Here is an 18,814-nt window from a genome sequence, read left to right as displayed (position 1 = left end):
CTACTTCCCTGTAAGCTAACCACCGTCCCCTCCTCCCTTTAATCACCGCTTGCAGAGGCAATAAAGTCATTGCTGCTTCACAGTCATGCATTCGTTATTCATTCCTCACACAAATAGGGGGATGACTACCAAGGTATCCCAGGAGGGGTGGTGGAGGAGGGAAGGAAAATGCCACACAGCACTTTAAGCACAGCACTTTAAAAGTTTACAACTTTAAAATTTATTGAATGACAGCCTTCTTTTTTTTGGGCAATCCTCTGTTGTGGAGTCGCTGGTTGGCCGGAGGCCCCCACACCGCGTTCTTGGGCGTCTGGGTGTGGAGGCTATGGAACTTGGGGAGGAGGGCGGTTGGTTACAGAGGGGCAGCAGTGGCAGTCTGTGCTCCAGCTGCCTTTGCTGCAGCTCAACCATACACTGGAGCATTCTGGTTTGGTCCTGCAGCAGCCTCAGCATTGAATCCTGCCTCCTCTCATCACGCTGCCGCCACATTTGAGCTTCAGCCCTGTCTTCAGCCCGCCACTTACTCTCTTCAGCCCTCCACCTCTCCTCCCGGTCATTTTGTGCTTTTCTGCACTCTGACGACATTTGCCTCCACGCATTCGTCTGTGCTCTGTCAGTGTGGGAGGACAGCATTAGCTCGGAGAACATTTCATCTCGAGTGCGTTTTTTTTTCTTTCTAAGCTTCACTAGCCTCTGGGAAGGAGAAGATCCTGTGATCATTGAAACACATCCAGCTGGTGGAGAAAAAAAAAGGGACAGCTGTATTTAAAAAGACACATTTTATAAAACAGTTGCTACACTCTTTCAGGGTAAACCTTGCTGTTAACATTACATACATAGCACATGTGCTTTCGTTACAAGGTCGCATTTTGCCTCCTCCCACCGCGTGACTACCCCCTCAACCCTCCCCCCTCCCTGTGGCTAACAGCGGGGAACATTTCTGTTCAGCCACAGGCAAACAGCCCAGCAGGAATGTGTCCCTGAAGAAAAGCACCCTATTTCAACCAGGTGACCATGAATTATATCTCACTCTCCTGAGGATAACACAGAGAGAGAAAGAACGGATTTTGGTTGAATGCCAGCAAACATACACTGCAATGCTTTGTTCTACAGTGATTCCTGAGTATGTGTTACTGGCCTGGAGTGATAAAAGTGTCCTACCATGAAGGACGAAATAAGGCTGCCCTCCCCAGAAACCTTTTGCAAAGGCTTTAGGACTACATCTAGGAGAACCGCAAATGCCAGGGCAAAGTAATCCTTTCACATGCTTGCTTTTAAACCATGTATAGCATTTTAAAAGGTACACTCACCAGAGGTCCCTTCTCCGCCTGCTGGGTCCAGGAGGCAGCCTTGGGTGGGTTCGGGGGGTACTGGCTCCAGGTCTAGGGTGAGAAACAGTTCCTGGCTGTCGGGAAAACCGGTTTCTCCGCTTGCTTGCTGTGAGCTATCTACAACCTCCTCATCATCATCATCTTCTTCGTCCCCAAAACCTGCTTCCGTATTGCCTCCATCTCCATTGAAGGAGTCAAACAACACGGCTGGGGTAGTGGTGGCTGAGCTCCCTAAAATGGCATGCAGCTCATCATAGAAGCGGCATGTTTGGGGCTCTGACCCAGAGCGGCTGTTCGCCTCTCTGGTTTTCTGGTAGGCTTGCCTCAGCTCCTTCAGTTTCACGCGGCACTGCTTCGGGTCCCTGTTATGGCCTCTGTCCTTCATGCCCTGGGAGATTTTCACAAAGGTTTTGGCATTTCGAAAACTGGAACGGAGTTCTGATAGCACGGATTCCTCTCCCCAAACAGCGATCAGATCCCGTACCTCCCGTTCGGTCCATGCTGGAGCTCTTTTGCGATTCTGGGACTCCATCATGGTCACCTGTGCTGATGAGCTCTGCATGGTCACCTGCAGCTTGCCACGCTGGCCAAACAGGAAATGAGATTCAAAAGTTCGCGGTTCTTTTCCTGTCTACCTGGCCAGTGCATCTGAGTTGAGAGTGCTGTCCAGAGCGGTCAGAATGGAGCACTCTGGGATAGCTCCCGGAGGCCAATACCATCGAATTGTGTCCACAGTACCCCAAATTCGAGCCGGGAACGTCGATTTAAGCGCTAATCCACTTGTCAGGGGTGGAGTAAGGAAATCGATTTAAAGAGCCCTTTAAGTCGAAATAAAGGGCTTCACTGTGTGGACGGGTGCAGGTTTAAATCGATTTAACGCTGCTAAATTCGACCTAAAGTCCTAGTGTAGACCAGGGCTAAGGTGCCACAAGTATTCCTTTTCTTAATATGAAACAGTTCACTCAAACTGTGCCTATGTACACATGTATAAGCTCCATAATATTAAACAGCTGAACTACTTTAAATGTCTGTTTTACCATCATACTGTCTGCATGTTTGCTGTGCCTCTAATGAATATTGTGAACTAGTTTACTTTTCAGTCAGTTTTCTCCTGAACTGTCTCCAAACAGCATGTAAAGTTGCAAACATAGTATAATTTGATGATTGCTGGAAACAAATGCCGGGTAGCACGGAAAGATGTCAGCTACATAAAATTGCCTTCTAAAGAAATTTTTTTGGTATTTTTCATATTTTTCTGTAAACCATTTCATAAGGGATCTAAAAGGTTTTGCCCCTTCCATTCTTTTTGTCCCCTTCAAATCTTGAAAATTTCTAACTTCAAAAGCAACAAAAAATAGGTTAATTTTATTTATATACATACATACATACATGAAAAGGCAGTGGAAACATTCATTATGGAGGGGGAATGAGGTTTGATTCCTAGTATAGCGGGCAAGGAGAATGGCATTCTAATCCTGAAGAAGTCCTGTAGACCTTCAGGCATTTGTGAAGATCCAAGGTATGCATTATGTGGCTCAATGCCTCCTCACCTCTATGGTTGTCGTCTTCAACGCTTAGCTGAGTGGTCGGCTGTAGCAATTATTTGCAATTTTGTCTGTTCCCGTGTAGCCACAAGGGCTTGACAGGCCAAAAGTCCAATGCTGAAACAGACTTAATGCACCCATGTAATGGGGGTCTGCCTCTGGGCCATCTCCTCCCCTTGGTTAGTGGTATTTTATCTCGTACAAGCCACCCGAAGAATGGCTTTCACCAGAACATCTTGGGGCATTCTGTTGACATGTCCGAAAAGCATGAACTGCAGATAATAGCCCCAGTAGTCTGTAGACCAGAGTGACCGTAAACATCTGCGTTATGAATGAAGTTGTTCCACTTTATGCCCAATATACAATGTTGGCATTTTGTGTGAAAAAACTCCAGCTTTGCCCAGTTTGAGAGGCATAGTGTCCATGTTTTGCAACCGTAGAGCAGTACAGATAGGATACACCTCGACTAGATCATGAACTTTGTTGTCATGCTGAGATGATGTTGATTCCATATTCTATAAAGTGACTTTAGAACCCAAATAGCAAAAGTTAGAGACTGCTTTGACAGTTTCATTATTCAGAGATTGATGTCGCAGATGGACCTGATCCTGGCTTTTGCAGCTTTGTCTTTTGGCCATGAAACATGAAGACTGACCATGTTTGACTTCTCCATTTGTTGGAGTGCCTCACAAAACAAGTCGGGGCCCTGTACTAGAAGAACAACATCAGCAGCATAGTCAAGGTCTGAGAGTGAGAGATCTCAGACCTTGACTAAAGTAGGATAGAGTCTTGAAATAATTTGAGTTTCTCCTTCAAGTGATCGTTCATATATAGATTCCACTGTAGGTGCATATGTGTATAAGTGCCCAGTGCACTCGAGTTCGAGACTTTTGCCAGCAGTACCAATGGGTCGTGTTTGCATCTCTGCTATCCTTGTGCAGAGCCAAGGGTATAAAACGGGCCTGGTTACTGTCTCCCTCTCAGTTCCTTCTGACCGCTCATGTGAGAGTTGGAGTTTCCCTGTTACTCTTGAACTTTTTTTTTTTTTTACTTGCCAGCTTTAAAAATAAACTGTACATACTTGTCATAGCTGTAGTTCAGTTAGGTAGTTCACTCTTTGCTCTCTGGATGTTTTTCATCATGCAGAGATCCCTAGGATTTAAGCAGTGTGCCACTTGCGGGACTGTAATAACTGTGATAGACAGTCAAGCTTGTTTCCCTGATATGTTTGGGAGAGGGACATATTAGGGACAAATATCCCATATGTACCTCTTTCCAAGCAAGAACAAAAGTCTGGAGAATTCCGCCTCAAGTTTTGTCGTCTTGAGAAGGTGATGCGTCGTCCTTCAAAACCTGACCATGATCACAAGAGGAGAGTGAGTTCTTCTAGGTAAGATCTCACAGGAAGCAAGTTTAAAGGGAAAAACAGTTTGAGTTGGCAGTTTTTCAAAGCAACATTAGTAAGGGCACAAGAATAAATCATTCCACTGCATAGGAACTAAAGGAAGTATGCCAAGAAACTACCCTGACTTAGCCAGAACATCTTCCATGACCTGAAACCCATAAAAAGAAATGTTAAAAAGTGGAAACTAGGTCAAATTACAAAGGATGAATATAAACAAACAACACTAGCATGTGGGGACAAAATTAGAAAGTCCAAGGCACAAAGGAGATTAAACTAGCTAGAGATATAAAGGGCATCACGAAAACATTCTACAAATACAGTAGAACCTCAGAGTTATGAACATCTAAGGAATGGAGGTTGTTTGTAACTCTGAAATGTTCGTAACTCTTAAAAGCAGAACTTCATAATAAAGAAAAAAGTAAAGGAAGCACTTCTTTAAAATCAGGATGGAAGGTAATTTTACAGGGTAATAAGATTTAAAACACCAGAGGATTCCTGTGTAGGCAAAACTTTAAAGTTACAAAACACAGGAATAAACCTCCCTCTTAGCATAGGGAAAATTCACAAGCTAAAACAAAAGATAATCTAACACATTTCTTTGCTTTACTTACAATTTTTGTAATCGTAGATGTTTATTTCAGGTAAGGTTTTAGGAGAGGTGTTTTTCCTGCCTGGTCCCTCTCTCTGTTCCGAGAGAGTACAACAAAGAGAGAACAAAAACCCTCCCCCCACAGATTTGAAAGGATCTTCCCTTATTGGTCCTTTTGGTTAGGTGCCAACCAGATTATTTGAGCTTTTTAACCCCTTACAGGTAAATGAGGGATTTTATGCTACCCTTATCTATATGTTTATGACAGGCCTATTATCAATAAGTGGGGAAGGGCAATAACAGAAAATGTGGAAATGGCAGAAGTGGTCAGTGACTTTTTTGTTTTTCACCAAAAAGTTTAGTAGAGATTGGCTGTCTAATGTAGTGAACGCCAGTTAAAGTGAGGTAGAATCTGAGACTAGGATAGGGAAAGAACAAGTTAAAAATTCTTTAGACAAGTTAGATGTCTTCAAGTCACGAAGGACTGATTAAATACAAATTAAAGTACTCAAGGAGATGACTAAGATGATATCTGAGCCATTAGCATTATCTTCAAAAACTCATGAAAGATGGGAGAGATTCCAGAGGACTGGAAGTGTGCAAATATAGTGCCAATTTATTTTTTTTTTTAAAAAAAAGTGGGCGGGTGGAGAAAAAGGACAACCTGGGGAATTACAGAATAGTCAGCTTATTTTTAGTACCTGGAAAGATAATGGAGCAAATAATTAAGCAATGAATTTGCAAACACCTGGAAGATAATGTGATAAGTAACAGCATGGACTTGTCAAGAACAAATCATGTCAAACCAACTTGTTATCCTGTAAAAGAAAGATACTAAGCCTTGTGGATGGGGGGAAGTGGTAGATGTGGTATATCTTAACTTTAGTAAAGCTTTTGATACTGTCTCATATGACCTTCTCATAAAAAAAACTAGGGAAATATAACCTATAAGGTGGGTGCATAATTCGTTGGAAAACCATTCCCAGGGAGTAGTTATCAGCGGTTCACAGTCAAGCTGGAAGGTCATATTGAGTGGGGTCCCACAGCGATCAGGTCTTGGTCCAGTTCTGTTCAGCATCTCCAAAAATGATTTAGATAATGGCATAGAGAGTACATTTATAAAGTTTGTGGAGGATATCAAGCTGGGATGGGGTTGCAAGTGCTTTGGAGGAGATGATTAAAATTCAAAATGATCTGGACAAACTGGAGAAATGTTCTGGAGTAAATAGGATGAAATTGAATAAGGACAAATTCAGATTACTCCACTTAGGAAGGAATAATGAATTGCACACATACAAAATGGGAAATGACTGCCTAGAAAGGAGTAATGAGGAAAGGTATCTGGGGGTCATAGTGGATCACAAGCTAAAAATGTGTAACACTGTTACATCCTAGAATGATGTTTACTTTTTTTGTATTAACAGGAGTGTTGTCAGCAAAACAAAAGTAGTAAGTCTTCCATTCTACCCTGTGCTGATATGGAAAATGTAGAGAAATTGTCAACAGTCCAGAAGAGAGCAACAAAAATTATTAAAGGTCTAGGAGGAAAGATGGAAAAAAAGGGTTTGTTTAGTTTGAAGATGAGAGGGCTGATGGGGGGCGTAATAACAGTTTTCAAGTACATAAAAGATTGTTACAAGGAACAGGGAGAAAAATGATTCTCATTAATCTCTGAGGATAGGACAAGAAGCAATGGACTTAAATTGCAGCAAGGGCGGTTTAGGTTAGCCATTAGGAAAAGCTTCCTGTTAGGGTAGTTAAGCACTGGAATAAATTGAATAGGGAGGTTGTAGAATCTCTGTCATTGAAAGTTTTCAAGAACAGGCTTGACAGTCACCTGTCAGGAATGGTCTACTTATTGTGCAGTCCGGCCTTGAGTGTTGGGGACTGGACCAGATGACCTCTCGAGATCCCTTCCAGTCCTACACTTCTGTGATTCTATGAGGATTGCTCTTCTGGCTGCTCCAGCCCCCAAACCAAAATCTGAAGAGGCCACCTTCTTCTTCTCCTGTAGCCTCTTTGAAGCAGAAGTTATCTTCATCCTCTGAGGCTGATAGATTATCTAGGTCTCATACTTTGTCACATGAATAGAATAAGTGATCTATAGAATAGAGAAGTCCTCTGGCACTGAGCTCAAGTCACGTTACAAACACTGATGTTCACTAGGACTGTCTGAGTTGGCACCATTGACTCGAACATGACCATCAAGACTGGTGCTTTAATTTTTGCTGCTGGGAACTACCTCCACTCTGGCACTGTTGAGTCTGGTACCACTTGTATTGTCTGTGGAGCACTTACCTTCTGTTTTGGTAGCATCAATGCCACAGATGTTCTTTTCAGCAAAGGCTTGCTCTACCTTTCTGTGCCTAATTTATTGCTGCTTCACCATCTGGTAGCAGCAGCGGCTTCAGCCACATTGGCTCTGCCTTCCTTGTCTGCTGAATCAGCACCACAGATAATGTCGACACCATATATAATGCTGGCACCGTGAGCACCATTGGCAAAATCTGGACACAAGTCAGCATTTTGTCCTCTGCAGCAGGCTCCACCTGAATCATAGAATCATGGAACTGGAAGGGATCTCAAGAGGTCATCTAGTCCAGTCCTCTGCTCTAATGGCAGGCCTAAGTATTATCTACACCATCTCTAACAGGTGTGTCAAGGTTCCTTCCCCACTCTGAACTCTAGGGTACAGATGTGGGGACCTGCATGAAAACCTCCTAAGCTTACTTTTACCAGCTTAGGTTAAAACTTCCCCAAGGTACAAACTATTTTACCCTTTGCCCTTGGATTTCCACTGCCACCACCAAACTTTATCTGGGTTCCTGAAAAAATGGACTTTGGACCCGTCTTTCCCCCCCAAATCCTCCCAACCCCTGCACCCCACTTCCTGGGGAAGGTTTGGTAAAAATCCTCACCAATTTGCATAGGTGACCACAGACCCAAGCCCTTGGATCTTAGAACAATGAAAAAAGCATTCAGTTTTCTTACAAGAGACTTTTAATAGAAGTAAAAAGAAAAGAATCACCTCTGTAAAATCAGGATGGTGAATACCTTACAGGGTAATTAGATGCAAAACATAGAGAATCCCTCTAGGCAAAAACTTAAGTTACAAAAAAGACACACAGACAGAAATATTCATTCTATTCAGCACAGCTATTTTCTCAGCCATTTGAAGAAATCATAATCTAACACATACCTAGCTAGATTACTTACTAAGTTCTAAGACTCCATTCCTGTTCTGTCTCCGGCAAAAGCATCACACAGACAGACACAGACCCTTTGTTTTTCTCCCTCCTCCCAGCTTTTGAAAGTATTTTGTCTCCTCATTGGTCATTTTGGTCAGGTGCCAGCGAGGTTACCTTTAGCTTCTTAACCCTTTACAGGTGAGAGGATTTTTCCTCTGGTCAGGAGGGATTTTAAAGGGGTTTACCCTTCCCTTTATATTTATGACAAGGTGTTTGTCTAACTTGCTCTTAATCTCCAAAGATGAAGATTCCCTCCCTATGCAATTTGTTCCAATTCTTAACTCTCCTGACAGGAAGTTTTTCCTTATGTCCAACCTAAACTGCCCTTACTACAATTTAAGTCCATTGCTTCTTGTCCTACCTTCAGAGTTTAACTAAAACAATTTTTCTCCCTCTTCCTTGTAACAATCTTTTTTTGTACTTGAAAACTGTTATGTCCCCTCTGAGTCTTCTCTTTTCCAGACTAAACAAACCCAATTTTTTCAATCTTCCATCATAGGTCATATTTTCTACACCTTTAATCATTTTTGTTGCACTTTACTGGACTTTTTCCAATTTGTCCACATCTTTGCTAAAATGTGGCACCCAGACCTGGGCACAATACTCCAGTTGAGGCCTAATCAGTGCGGAATAGAGCAGAAGAATTACTTCTCGTGCCTTGCTTACAATACTCCTGCTAATACATCCCAGAATGATGTTCACTTTTTTTGCAACAGCGTTACATTGTTGACTCATATTTAGCTTATGGTCCACTATGACCCCCACATCCATTTCTGCAGTACTCCTTCCTAGGCAGTCATTTCCCATTTTGCATGTGTGCAATAGATTATTCCTTCCTAAATGGAGTACTTTACATTTGTCCTTGATGAATTTCATCCTGTTTACTTCAGACCATTTCTCCAGTTTGTCCAGATCATTTAGAATTTTTAATCCTATCCTCCAAAGCACTTGCAGCCCCTCCCAGCTTGGTATTGTATGCAACTTTATAAAGGTACATCTATACCATTATTTAAATCATTGATGAAGATATTGAACAGAACCAGACCCAGAACTGATCCCTGCGGGACCCCACCCATTATGCCCTTCCAGCATGACTGTGAACCACTGATAACTACTCTCTGGGAATGGTTTTCCAACCAGTTTTCCACCCACCTTACAGTAGCTCCATCTAGGTTGCATTTCCCTAGTTTGTTTAGAAGTTCATGGAAGACAGTATCAAAAGCTTTACTAAAGTCAAGATATACCACATCTACCTCTTCCCCCTTTTCCACAAGGCTTGTTACCCTGTCAAAGAAAGCTATCAAGTTGGTTTGATACAGTTTGTTCTTGACAAATCCATGTTGACTGTTACTTATCACCTTCTAGATGTTTGCAAATTCATTGCTTAATTATTTGCTCCATTATCTTTCTCGGTAGAGAAGTGAAGCTGATTGATCTGTAATTCCCCGGGTTGTCCTTATTTCCCTTTTTATTGATTGGCACTATATTTCCCCTTTTCCAGTCTTCTGGAATCTCTCCCATTTTCCATGACTTTTCAAAGATAATAGCTAATGGCTCAGCTATCTCCTCAGTCAGCTCCGTGAGTATTCTAGTATGCATTTCATGAGACCCTGGTGACTTGAAGACATCTAACTTGTCTAACAAAACCAGCTTCAACTCTAGCATTACTGTCCATGCAACAGCATGCACTGCTGGCTGTTGTCTCCCCTGCCATCCACCAGAGCAGCTCCTCTGTTTCCTGAAGAGAGCTGCAACTCCTCATTTTCAAATATGGAGCATGACCTGTTCATCTTGCAAGGTCTTTTAGATCACCTTTTAGGTCACGTTCTACAGACACTGCTCAAACCCATGGTATGGAACAGGAAAGTTTATAAGCCAGCTTAGTGTCCATCACTGTGTGCCGTGCAGAGATTGAACTACCCACCCTTGCCTTACTGGGCACTCTGTATTGCTCTCAGTGTTTCTAGATCCCTGTCTGCAGTGCAGTTGGGAAGAAAGTCAGCATCTCTAGTCTCTGTTCCTGTTAGGGAAGACCCCTTTCCGGCCCATCAGCCACCCACAATGTTGGGACCAACTGAGGAAGAGAAACCCAGGGATGAAGCCACAAAACTACCTCCCAACATTTCTTCTTCTGATAAGACCATAACAGCAGAGTTCTCTCCTCCTCCTCCTCCTCCTCAAGACTTTAAGATCTTTCAGGAACTTCTTGTGAGGGTGGCCATATCCCTATGGGTGCAAACAGAAGTTGTGCAGGACAATCTGCATGAATTTTTAGACATTCTGAAGGCTCCAGCACCTGAAAGTGTTGCCCTTCCCATTTACGAAGCCCGTTTTAAAGCCAGTCACAACACTTTGTCAGAGACCGGCTTCTGTACCACATACTGCCAAACGTGTGGACAGGTGTTACTAGGTTCCTCAACAGGAATTTGACTGCTATTTCACCTATCCCAGAGGTTCTCAAACTGTGGTCCGTGGACCACCAGTGGTCCGCGAGCTCCATTCAGGTGATCTGTGGATAGCTTCCTCTAAGGTGCATGCCTGGGTGGCCGCACATGAGAGAATGAAGGACCACCCACCTAATTAGTGGAGTCCCGCAGGCGTGTGCCTTAGAGGGTGGGGGGAATTTGGGATGTGCAGGGCTGTGGTGGCCAGAGAAAAAGGCAACTTTCCCCAGCTCCAGGGTGGTGACTGCTGAGGAGAGAGGGCCTCCTTTCCAGCCTCAGCTCTGTGGCTGCTGTGGCGGGGGAAAGAGGGCACATCCATCACATTAGAAAGGTAAGACTACTGATATTAAAATATGAGTTGTGTGCTTTTATTTGTAGATCAAAAAAAGTAGATTTTTTTGATATAGCGCTTTTATCCAAAATGCTTTACAATAGTTAGCTAATGGTACAAACAACATTTGGAAAGATCATTAAGTGGTCCGCTGAGACCCTCAGCAATTTTCAAGTGGTCCGCGGAAAAAAAAAATTGAGAACCACTGACCTATCCTATTTCAGACTCTGATAGTCATTGCAGCTAATAAATCCTGTATGGAAGGAAAGCCTATACCATTGCAAGTCTTCAACTGAGGGTATTGTCGGGGACTCGAACCCCAGACGGCATGGTTCGTTGTCTGACCGCAGAGAGACAGGCAACACCAGCAAAGTCCACGTATAAGCTCTTTATTGAAGAGTGCACACAACAATAGAGAGCAGCCCGTCTCCGAAGAGAACCAGCCACCTCTTAGGCAAAACTAATAGGTTTTTATAGACAGGTCCGTTGCGTCACAGATTATTCATGAAATAGCCCAAATCCCCCTCCCCTTTGTTAGTTAAAAGTTCTTTATCATTCATGCATACCTATCCCCTATTGTATATAGCTTTTTGCAAGTCGTTATGCCTCCCCAACTTTCTTATCAATCCAGTTGTCAAACAGGGGATGAGGAGTTAAGAACATACATGAAACAGAAACAGGGAGTGGAGACAGTGTGTCTCCTTCTCATTCTCAGAACATCTGGTACGATAATGCAGGAATGCAAGTCTCCTCCTAATTCACTCCTTGCAACTGAACAAGCATTCTTTCATCCTGCCTATCTCATTCAGGAGCTTTCCCAGCATTCCTGCATTGGCCTAACTTTGGTTCGGTTGACATAACTGCTTCATGTTAAAATTTTCCTAACAGTATCAAATTATCAGGCTTTGCCTTCCAAATATATGTTTATTTATTGGTCATCAATAGTGAAATTTGTAGACTAATTGTCTGAAGAAAACAGAGACAGTTCATGACAATGTCTGAAAGACATCTCAGAGCCTGTGCTTCTCTTCAAGAAGGCATTGACGCACCAGACACTGCTTTGCATTCCATGGCTACAACTGTTTCCATCAAAGACCTTTTGACTGAAGGTTCTAAGCTGTTTTCCCCCCAAAAAATCCTTATGATACCAGGTTTCAGAGTAACAGCCATGTTAGTCTGTATTCGCAAAAAGAAAAGGAGTACTTGTGGCACCTTAGAGACTAACCAATTTATTTGAGCATAAGCTTTTGTGAGCTACAGCTCACTTCATCGGATGCATCCGATGAAGTGAGCTGTAGCTCACGAAAGCTTATGCTCAAATAAATTGGTTAGTCTCTAAGGTGCCACAAGCACTCCTTTTCTTTTTATGATACCAGGTGCATGTTAAAAAAAAATTCTTGAGCAACTCTGCTCTCTGAGAGTTTACGCTCTAATGATGAAATGGAAACAGTTTAAACTTGATCTCACTAGAGGTTCTCATATTACCAGCCAAGAGCCCAGGATGTCTCTAAAAGGAGATCTAAGCCTCCTCGACACAGACGTTTAGCTTCATCAATAGCAGGTCTACGTCACCATCTACTAAGCAGTTGTTCTGATGTTTTCATCGAGGACAAAACACCCACAACACATCTCACATGGGATCTGAACTTGATCTTGTCATACTTAATGGATCATCCTTTTGAACCTTTGGCAACATCATCTTTGCTGCTGTTGCCAGTTTTTGGTAGCAATTACTTCTGCTAGGAGAGTGTCTGAACTTCAGGCACTTCTAGCTGACCCATGTTTCACAATCTTTCACGAATAAAAGCTCTCTTGGCCTGAGTTTATGCCCAAGATATTTTCTGCATTCCACCTCAATCCAACCATGCCTCTTCCAATGTTTTTTCTGAAACCTCACTCCAGCAACTCAGAGGAAAGCTTTATACCTTGGATGTTTAAATGGCTGTATTCTGTTATCTAGACTTCATGTTTAAATCATCTCCTAGACTTCATGTAGCCTATACTGAGGGGATTAAAGGGGAACCTGGAACAGCACAGCATATATCCCACTGGATTTCTGACTGTATTAAAGTTCTGTTTTGATTTAGCTAAGGTAAAACCAAAACAGAGATTGGTTAATGTTTTTGTAAAACAGGTAGATTATATTGCAGTATGTTTTACGTACATTTTGATCTTCATGTAAATCTCATACCCACCTTTTCAGTATGGTAAATGCCATGCTCACAACTAAGTATAAACATATTTTTTAAAAGTAATGTGTGATTAGTCTGCTAATTATGGCAGTGCAGATGTATCCAAAATGCAATATACTTACTACTTCATTGCCAGAAAAACTCAAAAAACAAACAAACAGCCCCCAAAATAACCACTCCAGCTGGCTTCCCACAATAGAATGTTGGGTATAGAAATATCAAAACTATCTATGATTGTAACATGACAAGTGAAATAGTTAAGATGAGTAAAATAAAAACAATATATTGGAGAACAAACCATTATTCAAATGTACTTTGTATTGAAAATCTAGTACAATATACATTACACATACTTATTTTCCTTAAAAATATGTAGTGTTCATCTTTGTACTATATTCCAAATGGTGGTTGTTTTAAAACCATGGTAATTTACTACAGTCAAACCTCAGAGTTACGAACACCAGAGTTACAAACTGACCGTTGAACCACACACCTCATTTGGAACCAGAAGAAAACAATCAGGCAGCAGCAGAGACGACCCCTTCCCTTCCCCCCCCCAAAAAAGCAGCAGCAAATATAGTACAGTATTGTCTTAAATGTAGACTACTAAAAAATAAAGGGAAAATTTTAAAAAAAGATTTGACAAGGTAAGGAAACTCTTTCTGTTTAAATTAAGATGGGTAAAAGCAGCATTTTTCTTCTGCATAGTAAAGTTTCAAAACTGTATTAAGTCAATGTTCAGTTGTAAACTTTTGAAAGAACTATCATAACGTTTTGCTCAGAGTTACAAACAACCTCCACTCCCAAGGTGTTCATAACTCTGAGGTTCTACTGTATGCAGTATTGAAAGTTTATGAAATTAATTAAGAGTTAGAATTGATTCTTATCGGTTACGGAATGATCCTGTTAGGTTTTGTTTTTACTTGTTTTACTGCTGTCTTCTTGCATAAAGACCTACTATTTCTGTAAAAAGGTCAAGCCTAAAAATATTTTTCATCCACTTTGTTAAATTAATGATCAAGGGATAGAATAAAAGGCTATTAACATGTTTCTCTGATCCATGTACTGTTCTAGTATCAGTCTATAGGTTACAAATCAAGGACTGTTTCTTTGACAGGTCAGGGTCTTATGAAACTTCAACTAATGTGTGTTTAAAGAACAGGTGTTTTAAAGGGGGTATAACATTAACCTAATATGGTTGATTTCCTATTAAGTAAATTGCATCTTAAATTGAAGGTCATGTTTGCAATGAAAAAATGCCAGATATTGTCTGAAGCAGCTGTTAAAAATGTGTGAATTAAGAATTGTGGCACTCTCTCTTTCATTTTGCCATTTGTTTTGTGTCTCATTTGTATTACAGCTGCTGCAGATGACAGATGTTACAGATATGCAGACTGTGCCAGTTGTACTGCCAATACAAATGGTTGCCAGTGGTGTGATGACAAGAAGTGCATTTCAGCGAACAGTAACTGCAGTATGGTAAGTATTTGATTATATGTATATATAGTTAACATTGCTTCTGTATAAACATTCGTTTACCATTTAACAGCATTGAATAAAATGTTATACATCAGATATTTGGAAATATGAAAAACACACTTCTTCATACACGGTAAAGAGAATTAATACAAAGGAAAAATATCTGAAAACCGAAACTTTGTTACCTTATTTTTGACTGCTCCCCATCCTTCAACTGAGGAAATTTCTAAGTTATCCCACACCCTACCAGGTAATTTAAGTTATTAGTCTGTTAACATATAAAAAAGTGAACATATAGCAGTATTGTCTGAGATTTTTAAAGGAATCTATGGGAGATAGGCATCCAAGGACAGGGTAGCCCCATTACTCAAATGAGTGGGGAAAGACAATAACAGAAAATGTGGAAATGGCAGAAGTGCTAAGTGACTTTTTTGTTTCAGTTTTCAACAAAAAGTTTAGCAGAGATTGGACATCTAACATAGTGAATGCCAGTTAAAATGATGTAGGAAGTGAGGCTAAGATAGGAAAAAACATGTTAAAGATAAAGATTATGTAGACAATTTAGATGTCTTCATCACCAGGGCCTGATGAAATACATCCTAGAATATTTGAGCTGACTGAGGAGATATCTGAGCAATTATTTAGATAATGGCATAGAGAGTACACTTATAAAGTTTGTGGATGATACTGTGCTGGGAGGGGTTGCAAGTGCTTTGTAGGAGAGGATTAAAATTCAAAATGATTTGGACAAACTGGAGTAAATAGGATGAAATTCAGTAAGGACAAATGTAGAGTACTCTACTTAGAAAGGAATAATCTGTTGCACATCTACAAAATGGGAAATGACTGCCCAAGAAGGAGTACTGTGGAAAGGTATCTGGGGGTCATAGTGAGTGACAAATGAGTCAACAGTGTTGCACTGTTGCCAAAAAAGCAAACATAATTCTGGGATGTCTTAGCAGGAGTGGTGTAAGCAAGACAGAAGAAGTAATTCTTCCACTCTACTCCATGCTGATTAGACCTCAGCTGGAGTATTGCAACCAGTTCTGGGTGCCACATATCAGGAAAGATGTAGACAAATTGGAGAAAGTCCAGAGAAAAGCAACAAAAGTGATTAAAGGTCTAGAAAACATGACCTATGAGGGAAGATTGAAAAAAATGGTTTGATTTGGAGAAGAGAAAACTGTGAGAGCCCATGATAACAGTTTTCAAGTACATGAAAAGGTTGTTACAAGGAAAAGGAGAAAAATTGTTTGTTAAACTCTGAGGGTAGGACAAGAAGCAATGGCCGTAAATTGCAGTAAGGGCGGTTTAGTTTGGACATTAGGAAAAACTTCCTGTCAGGGAGTTAAGTATTGGAACAAATTGCCTAGGGAGGTTGTGGAATCTCCATTTTTGGAGATTAAGAGGAAGTTAGACAAACACCTGTTAGGGATGGTGTAGATAATACTTAGGCCTGCCATTTGTGTAGGGGACAGGACTCGATGACCAAGTCTTGAGGTCCCTTCCAGTCCTACAATTCTATGATCCATCTGCTCTTAAGTTTCAATGAGAGATAGGTGCTTAAGTCCCCAGGCTTCACTGAAATCTCAACAGTTATTGTCAGATAAACAGCATCATCCATGAGGTTTAGTACTCATTACTTATTCTTTACAATGGAAACCCTACACAATCATGTTCCAAGACAATATAACATGGAGCTGTTCACAAAATTCATGAGATGTTTTGACAGCTCCCACTAGAATGACTCAGAAAATAATAGTAATAATACTCAGAACTTTTATAGTGCTTTTTATCAATGCAGCTCAAATTGTTTTTCAAAGGTGGGTAAGTATGATTACTACAGATGGGGAAACTGAGGCAATGAAGTTATGCGAATTGCCTTTGGTCATGGTCGATGACCATTCTTGGAACAGAACTCATGTCTCCTGATTCTCAGTCTGGTGCCTTAACTGAATCTGTTACTCTATCTAATTTCTTACACGGCACCTATATGAAGCATCGGATGTACTGCAAGGTTACCGCTAAAACAGATGTAAAATTCCATAAACATACCACATTGTAGCATTTTACTGAACATCAAAGAGTTAGTGCAGAGGAATCGAGGAATAGTGTTCGAAATTGCAACACATTTTGGAATCTACAGTATATAGGGACCACCCTCACCACCATTTGGGGAAGGTTGCTGGTAAACATGTTAATGTTAAATATTAATATCCAATATAAATTTACAACTGTCTTCTGAGTGCTGTTGTTTTCATGAGCTCTTATTTCGTATGCATCTTTCCTTCCGTCACTGTACATTTTCCATAATATAGAAATACTGAAATGGGGGAAAAAGAGAAAATGTTTATTCTTGCTGTGTTTTGAATTGAACTGCAGTTGAAGCCTGCATTTACCTGTTACTTCACTACAGAAACACCAGTGACTGCAAAATGCAACCTAGGTTATCGGTACATTTTGAGTAGGTTTTAAATGTGTGAATTATGATGGACTTACTCATGGTATCAGTGGCATACAGCAGTACTTGGACGATATGCCAAGCACTTAAATGCACATCAGAAGTCAGAGGACATTTGCTTAGTTTCCCTGAGATACATTCACTTGAAGTCTTGATAAAAGATTTTTCTTTAAAAACAAAACCAAAAATTACAAAAGCTCTCTTGGAAGTTTAAAAGAATTGCTGTGAAAGAACACACAGCCTAGTGGATTTCACAAGGATAGTTCTCAAAGATCTGAGGGTATAAACAGGCTCTGAGAAATGGAGATAGGGAGGGAATAAAGCAAAAATATGTAGATTTGTTTAAGGCATGCATAAAAAGATAGAAGACAATAATAATCACGATGATGATAATTTGTACTTTTCATCCTTAGATTTCAAAGCACTTTACAAAAGTGGGTAGCATACCCATATTCTGTAAATTGGGAGACTAAGGCACCAAGATGTTGAGTTTCCCAGTGTCACACAGCAACTTAGTGGCAGAGCTGTGAATTAAAGCTAAACCTCCACAATACTAGGTTGGTGTTTTAGCAAGTAGGCAGTGCTACTTCCAATGGTAGCCAAAGGGCATACATAAGTGGAATAAGAGTTGCTTTGACAGATTGTATGTCTGCCTAGTAACTTTCAGGTCATTTATCTGGCACTCCCTGAGTTCACAAAGGGCCTCTCCACTGGTACTGTGCAACTCTTTGGCAAGGAAGAGCTAAATCTTTTCAGGATCTTTGACTCTGTACTCAAGCCGTTATGAGTTCCTGTTTCAAGGTCAGAGTTTCGATTTTCTCTCTGAGGCACAATGTCGCGTAAAAAATTGACTCTACCAGTTAATACCATCTAAAACCAGGTAAGTTTGTTGTCAATAAAGCATATTTTATTGGAAAGAGAAAAATCACCATATAAAAAGTAAATATTGCTCAATTTTAGGCTTCTGTTGCTAAAATATAGCTATTGGGATGATAAACTGGAGTTTCAGGTACTGATCCTACTGGGTTTTGTGGCTGAGATTGTTCAGTGGCATAGAAAAGCAGTTTCACAAAGCCTAGGATGGACTTTTTGTTCGTAAACTTCACTTCTTGTTTATTGAAAATACTTTTTTTTGTTCCTCTTTATTGCTCACCTTCACCATATAGAAAAGTACTCCATATATTTTAGTATCAGAATGTGTTTATAAAAAAAATCAATCAATCTTGCTTTCAGATACAACTAACTGACCCAAATATATGGTCAAGAAAAACAAATACTAGAAAGTACCTATGGTCTATTGGTAAATAAGAAGTCTTATGGAATTGGTTGTATCAGCCATTTTAGAGTAATCATTAAATTGTTTTTACACAAGAAAATATGGGTAAGTATTGAAGAAATGAAGGAAGAAATGAAGATTTTTTTCATTTGTGGTGTTGATAAAAAGAAGGAATGGTTAAAAAACAACAAAAACCTTTGAACTATACTAATCAGCAGGTCCAGAGTATACGTGTCTCTGGATCTTAAAGGAATTAACTCTCAAAAACACTGAACCACTATCAATTATTTTTTGATAAGTCATTGACAACCGGGAAGGCAGTGGGTAGTTGGAATAAAAAAGCAAAAGTGATCTCAATAGTGCAAAATGGGAAAAAAATAATCTTTGTCGTTACTGTCTGGTAAATTCTGGTTTTGGCTTCTATTAAAATAATGGAACCAAATAGTAGAAGAAATGATCTGTGAGCTCAAAGAAAGAGAACCATGAAAAGTAACAGTGATTACTTCATAAAGTA

The 18,814-nt window shown here is 40.5% G+C and overlaps 1 protein-coding gene across 7 annotated transcripts in view; it reads left to right on the top strand.

Annotated features, from left to right (window-relative positions):
• Positions 1 to 18,814, top strand: part of ATRNL1 (attractin like 1) — a 1,099,511-nt gene that overhangs the window by 273,844 nt on the left and 806,853 nt on the right. For all 7 annotated transcript variants that reach the window (XM_084633632.1, XM_084633634.1, XM_084633633.1 and 4 more), the window contains exon 14: positions 14,445 to 14,563. In XM_084633632.1, the coding sequence (XP_084489758.1) occupies positions 14,445 to 14,563 (119 nt within the window). The remainder of the gene's footprint in view (positions 1 to 14,444; positions 14,564 to 18,814) is intronic.

The sequence above is a fragment of the Lepidochelys olivacea genome (assembly GCF_965140295.1).
Source record: "Lepidochelys olivacea isolate rLepOli2 genome assembly, chromosome: 7".
NCBI classification, from domain to species: Eukaryota; Metazoa; Chordata; order Testudines; family Cheloniidae; genus Lepidochelys; species Lepidochelys olivacea.
The sequence above is the reverse complement of the archived record's forward strand: the minus strand, read 5'-3'. Positions and strand labels throughout refer to the sequence as shown.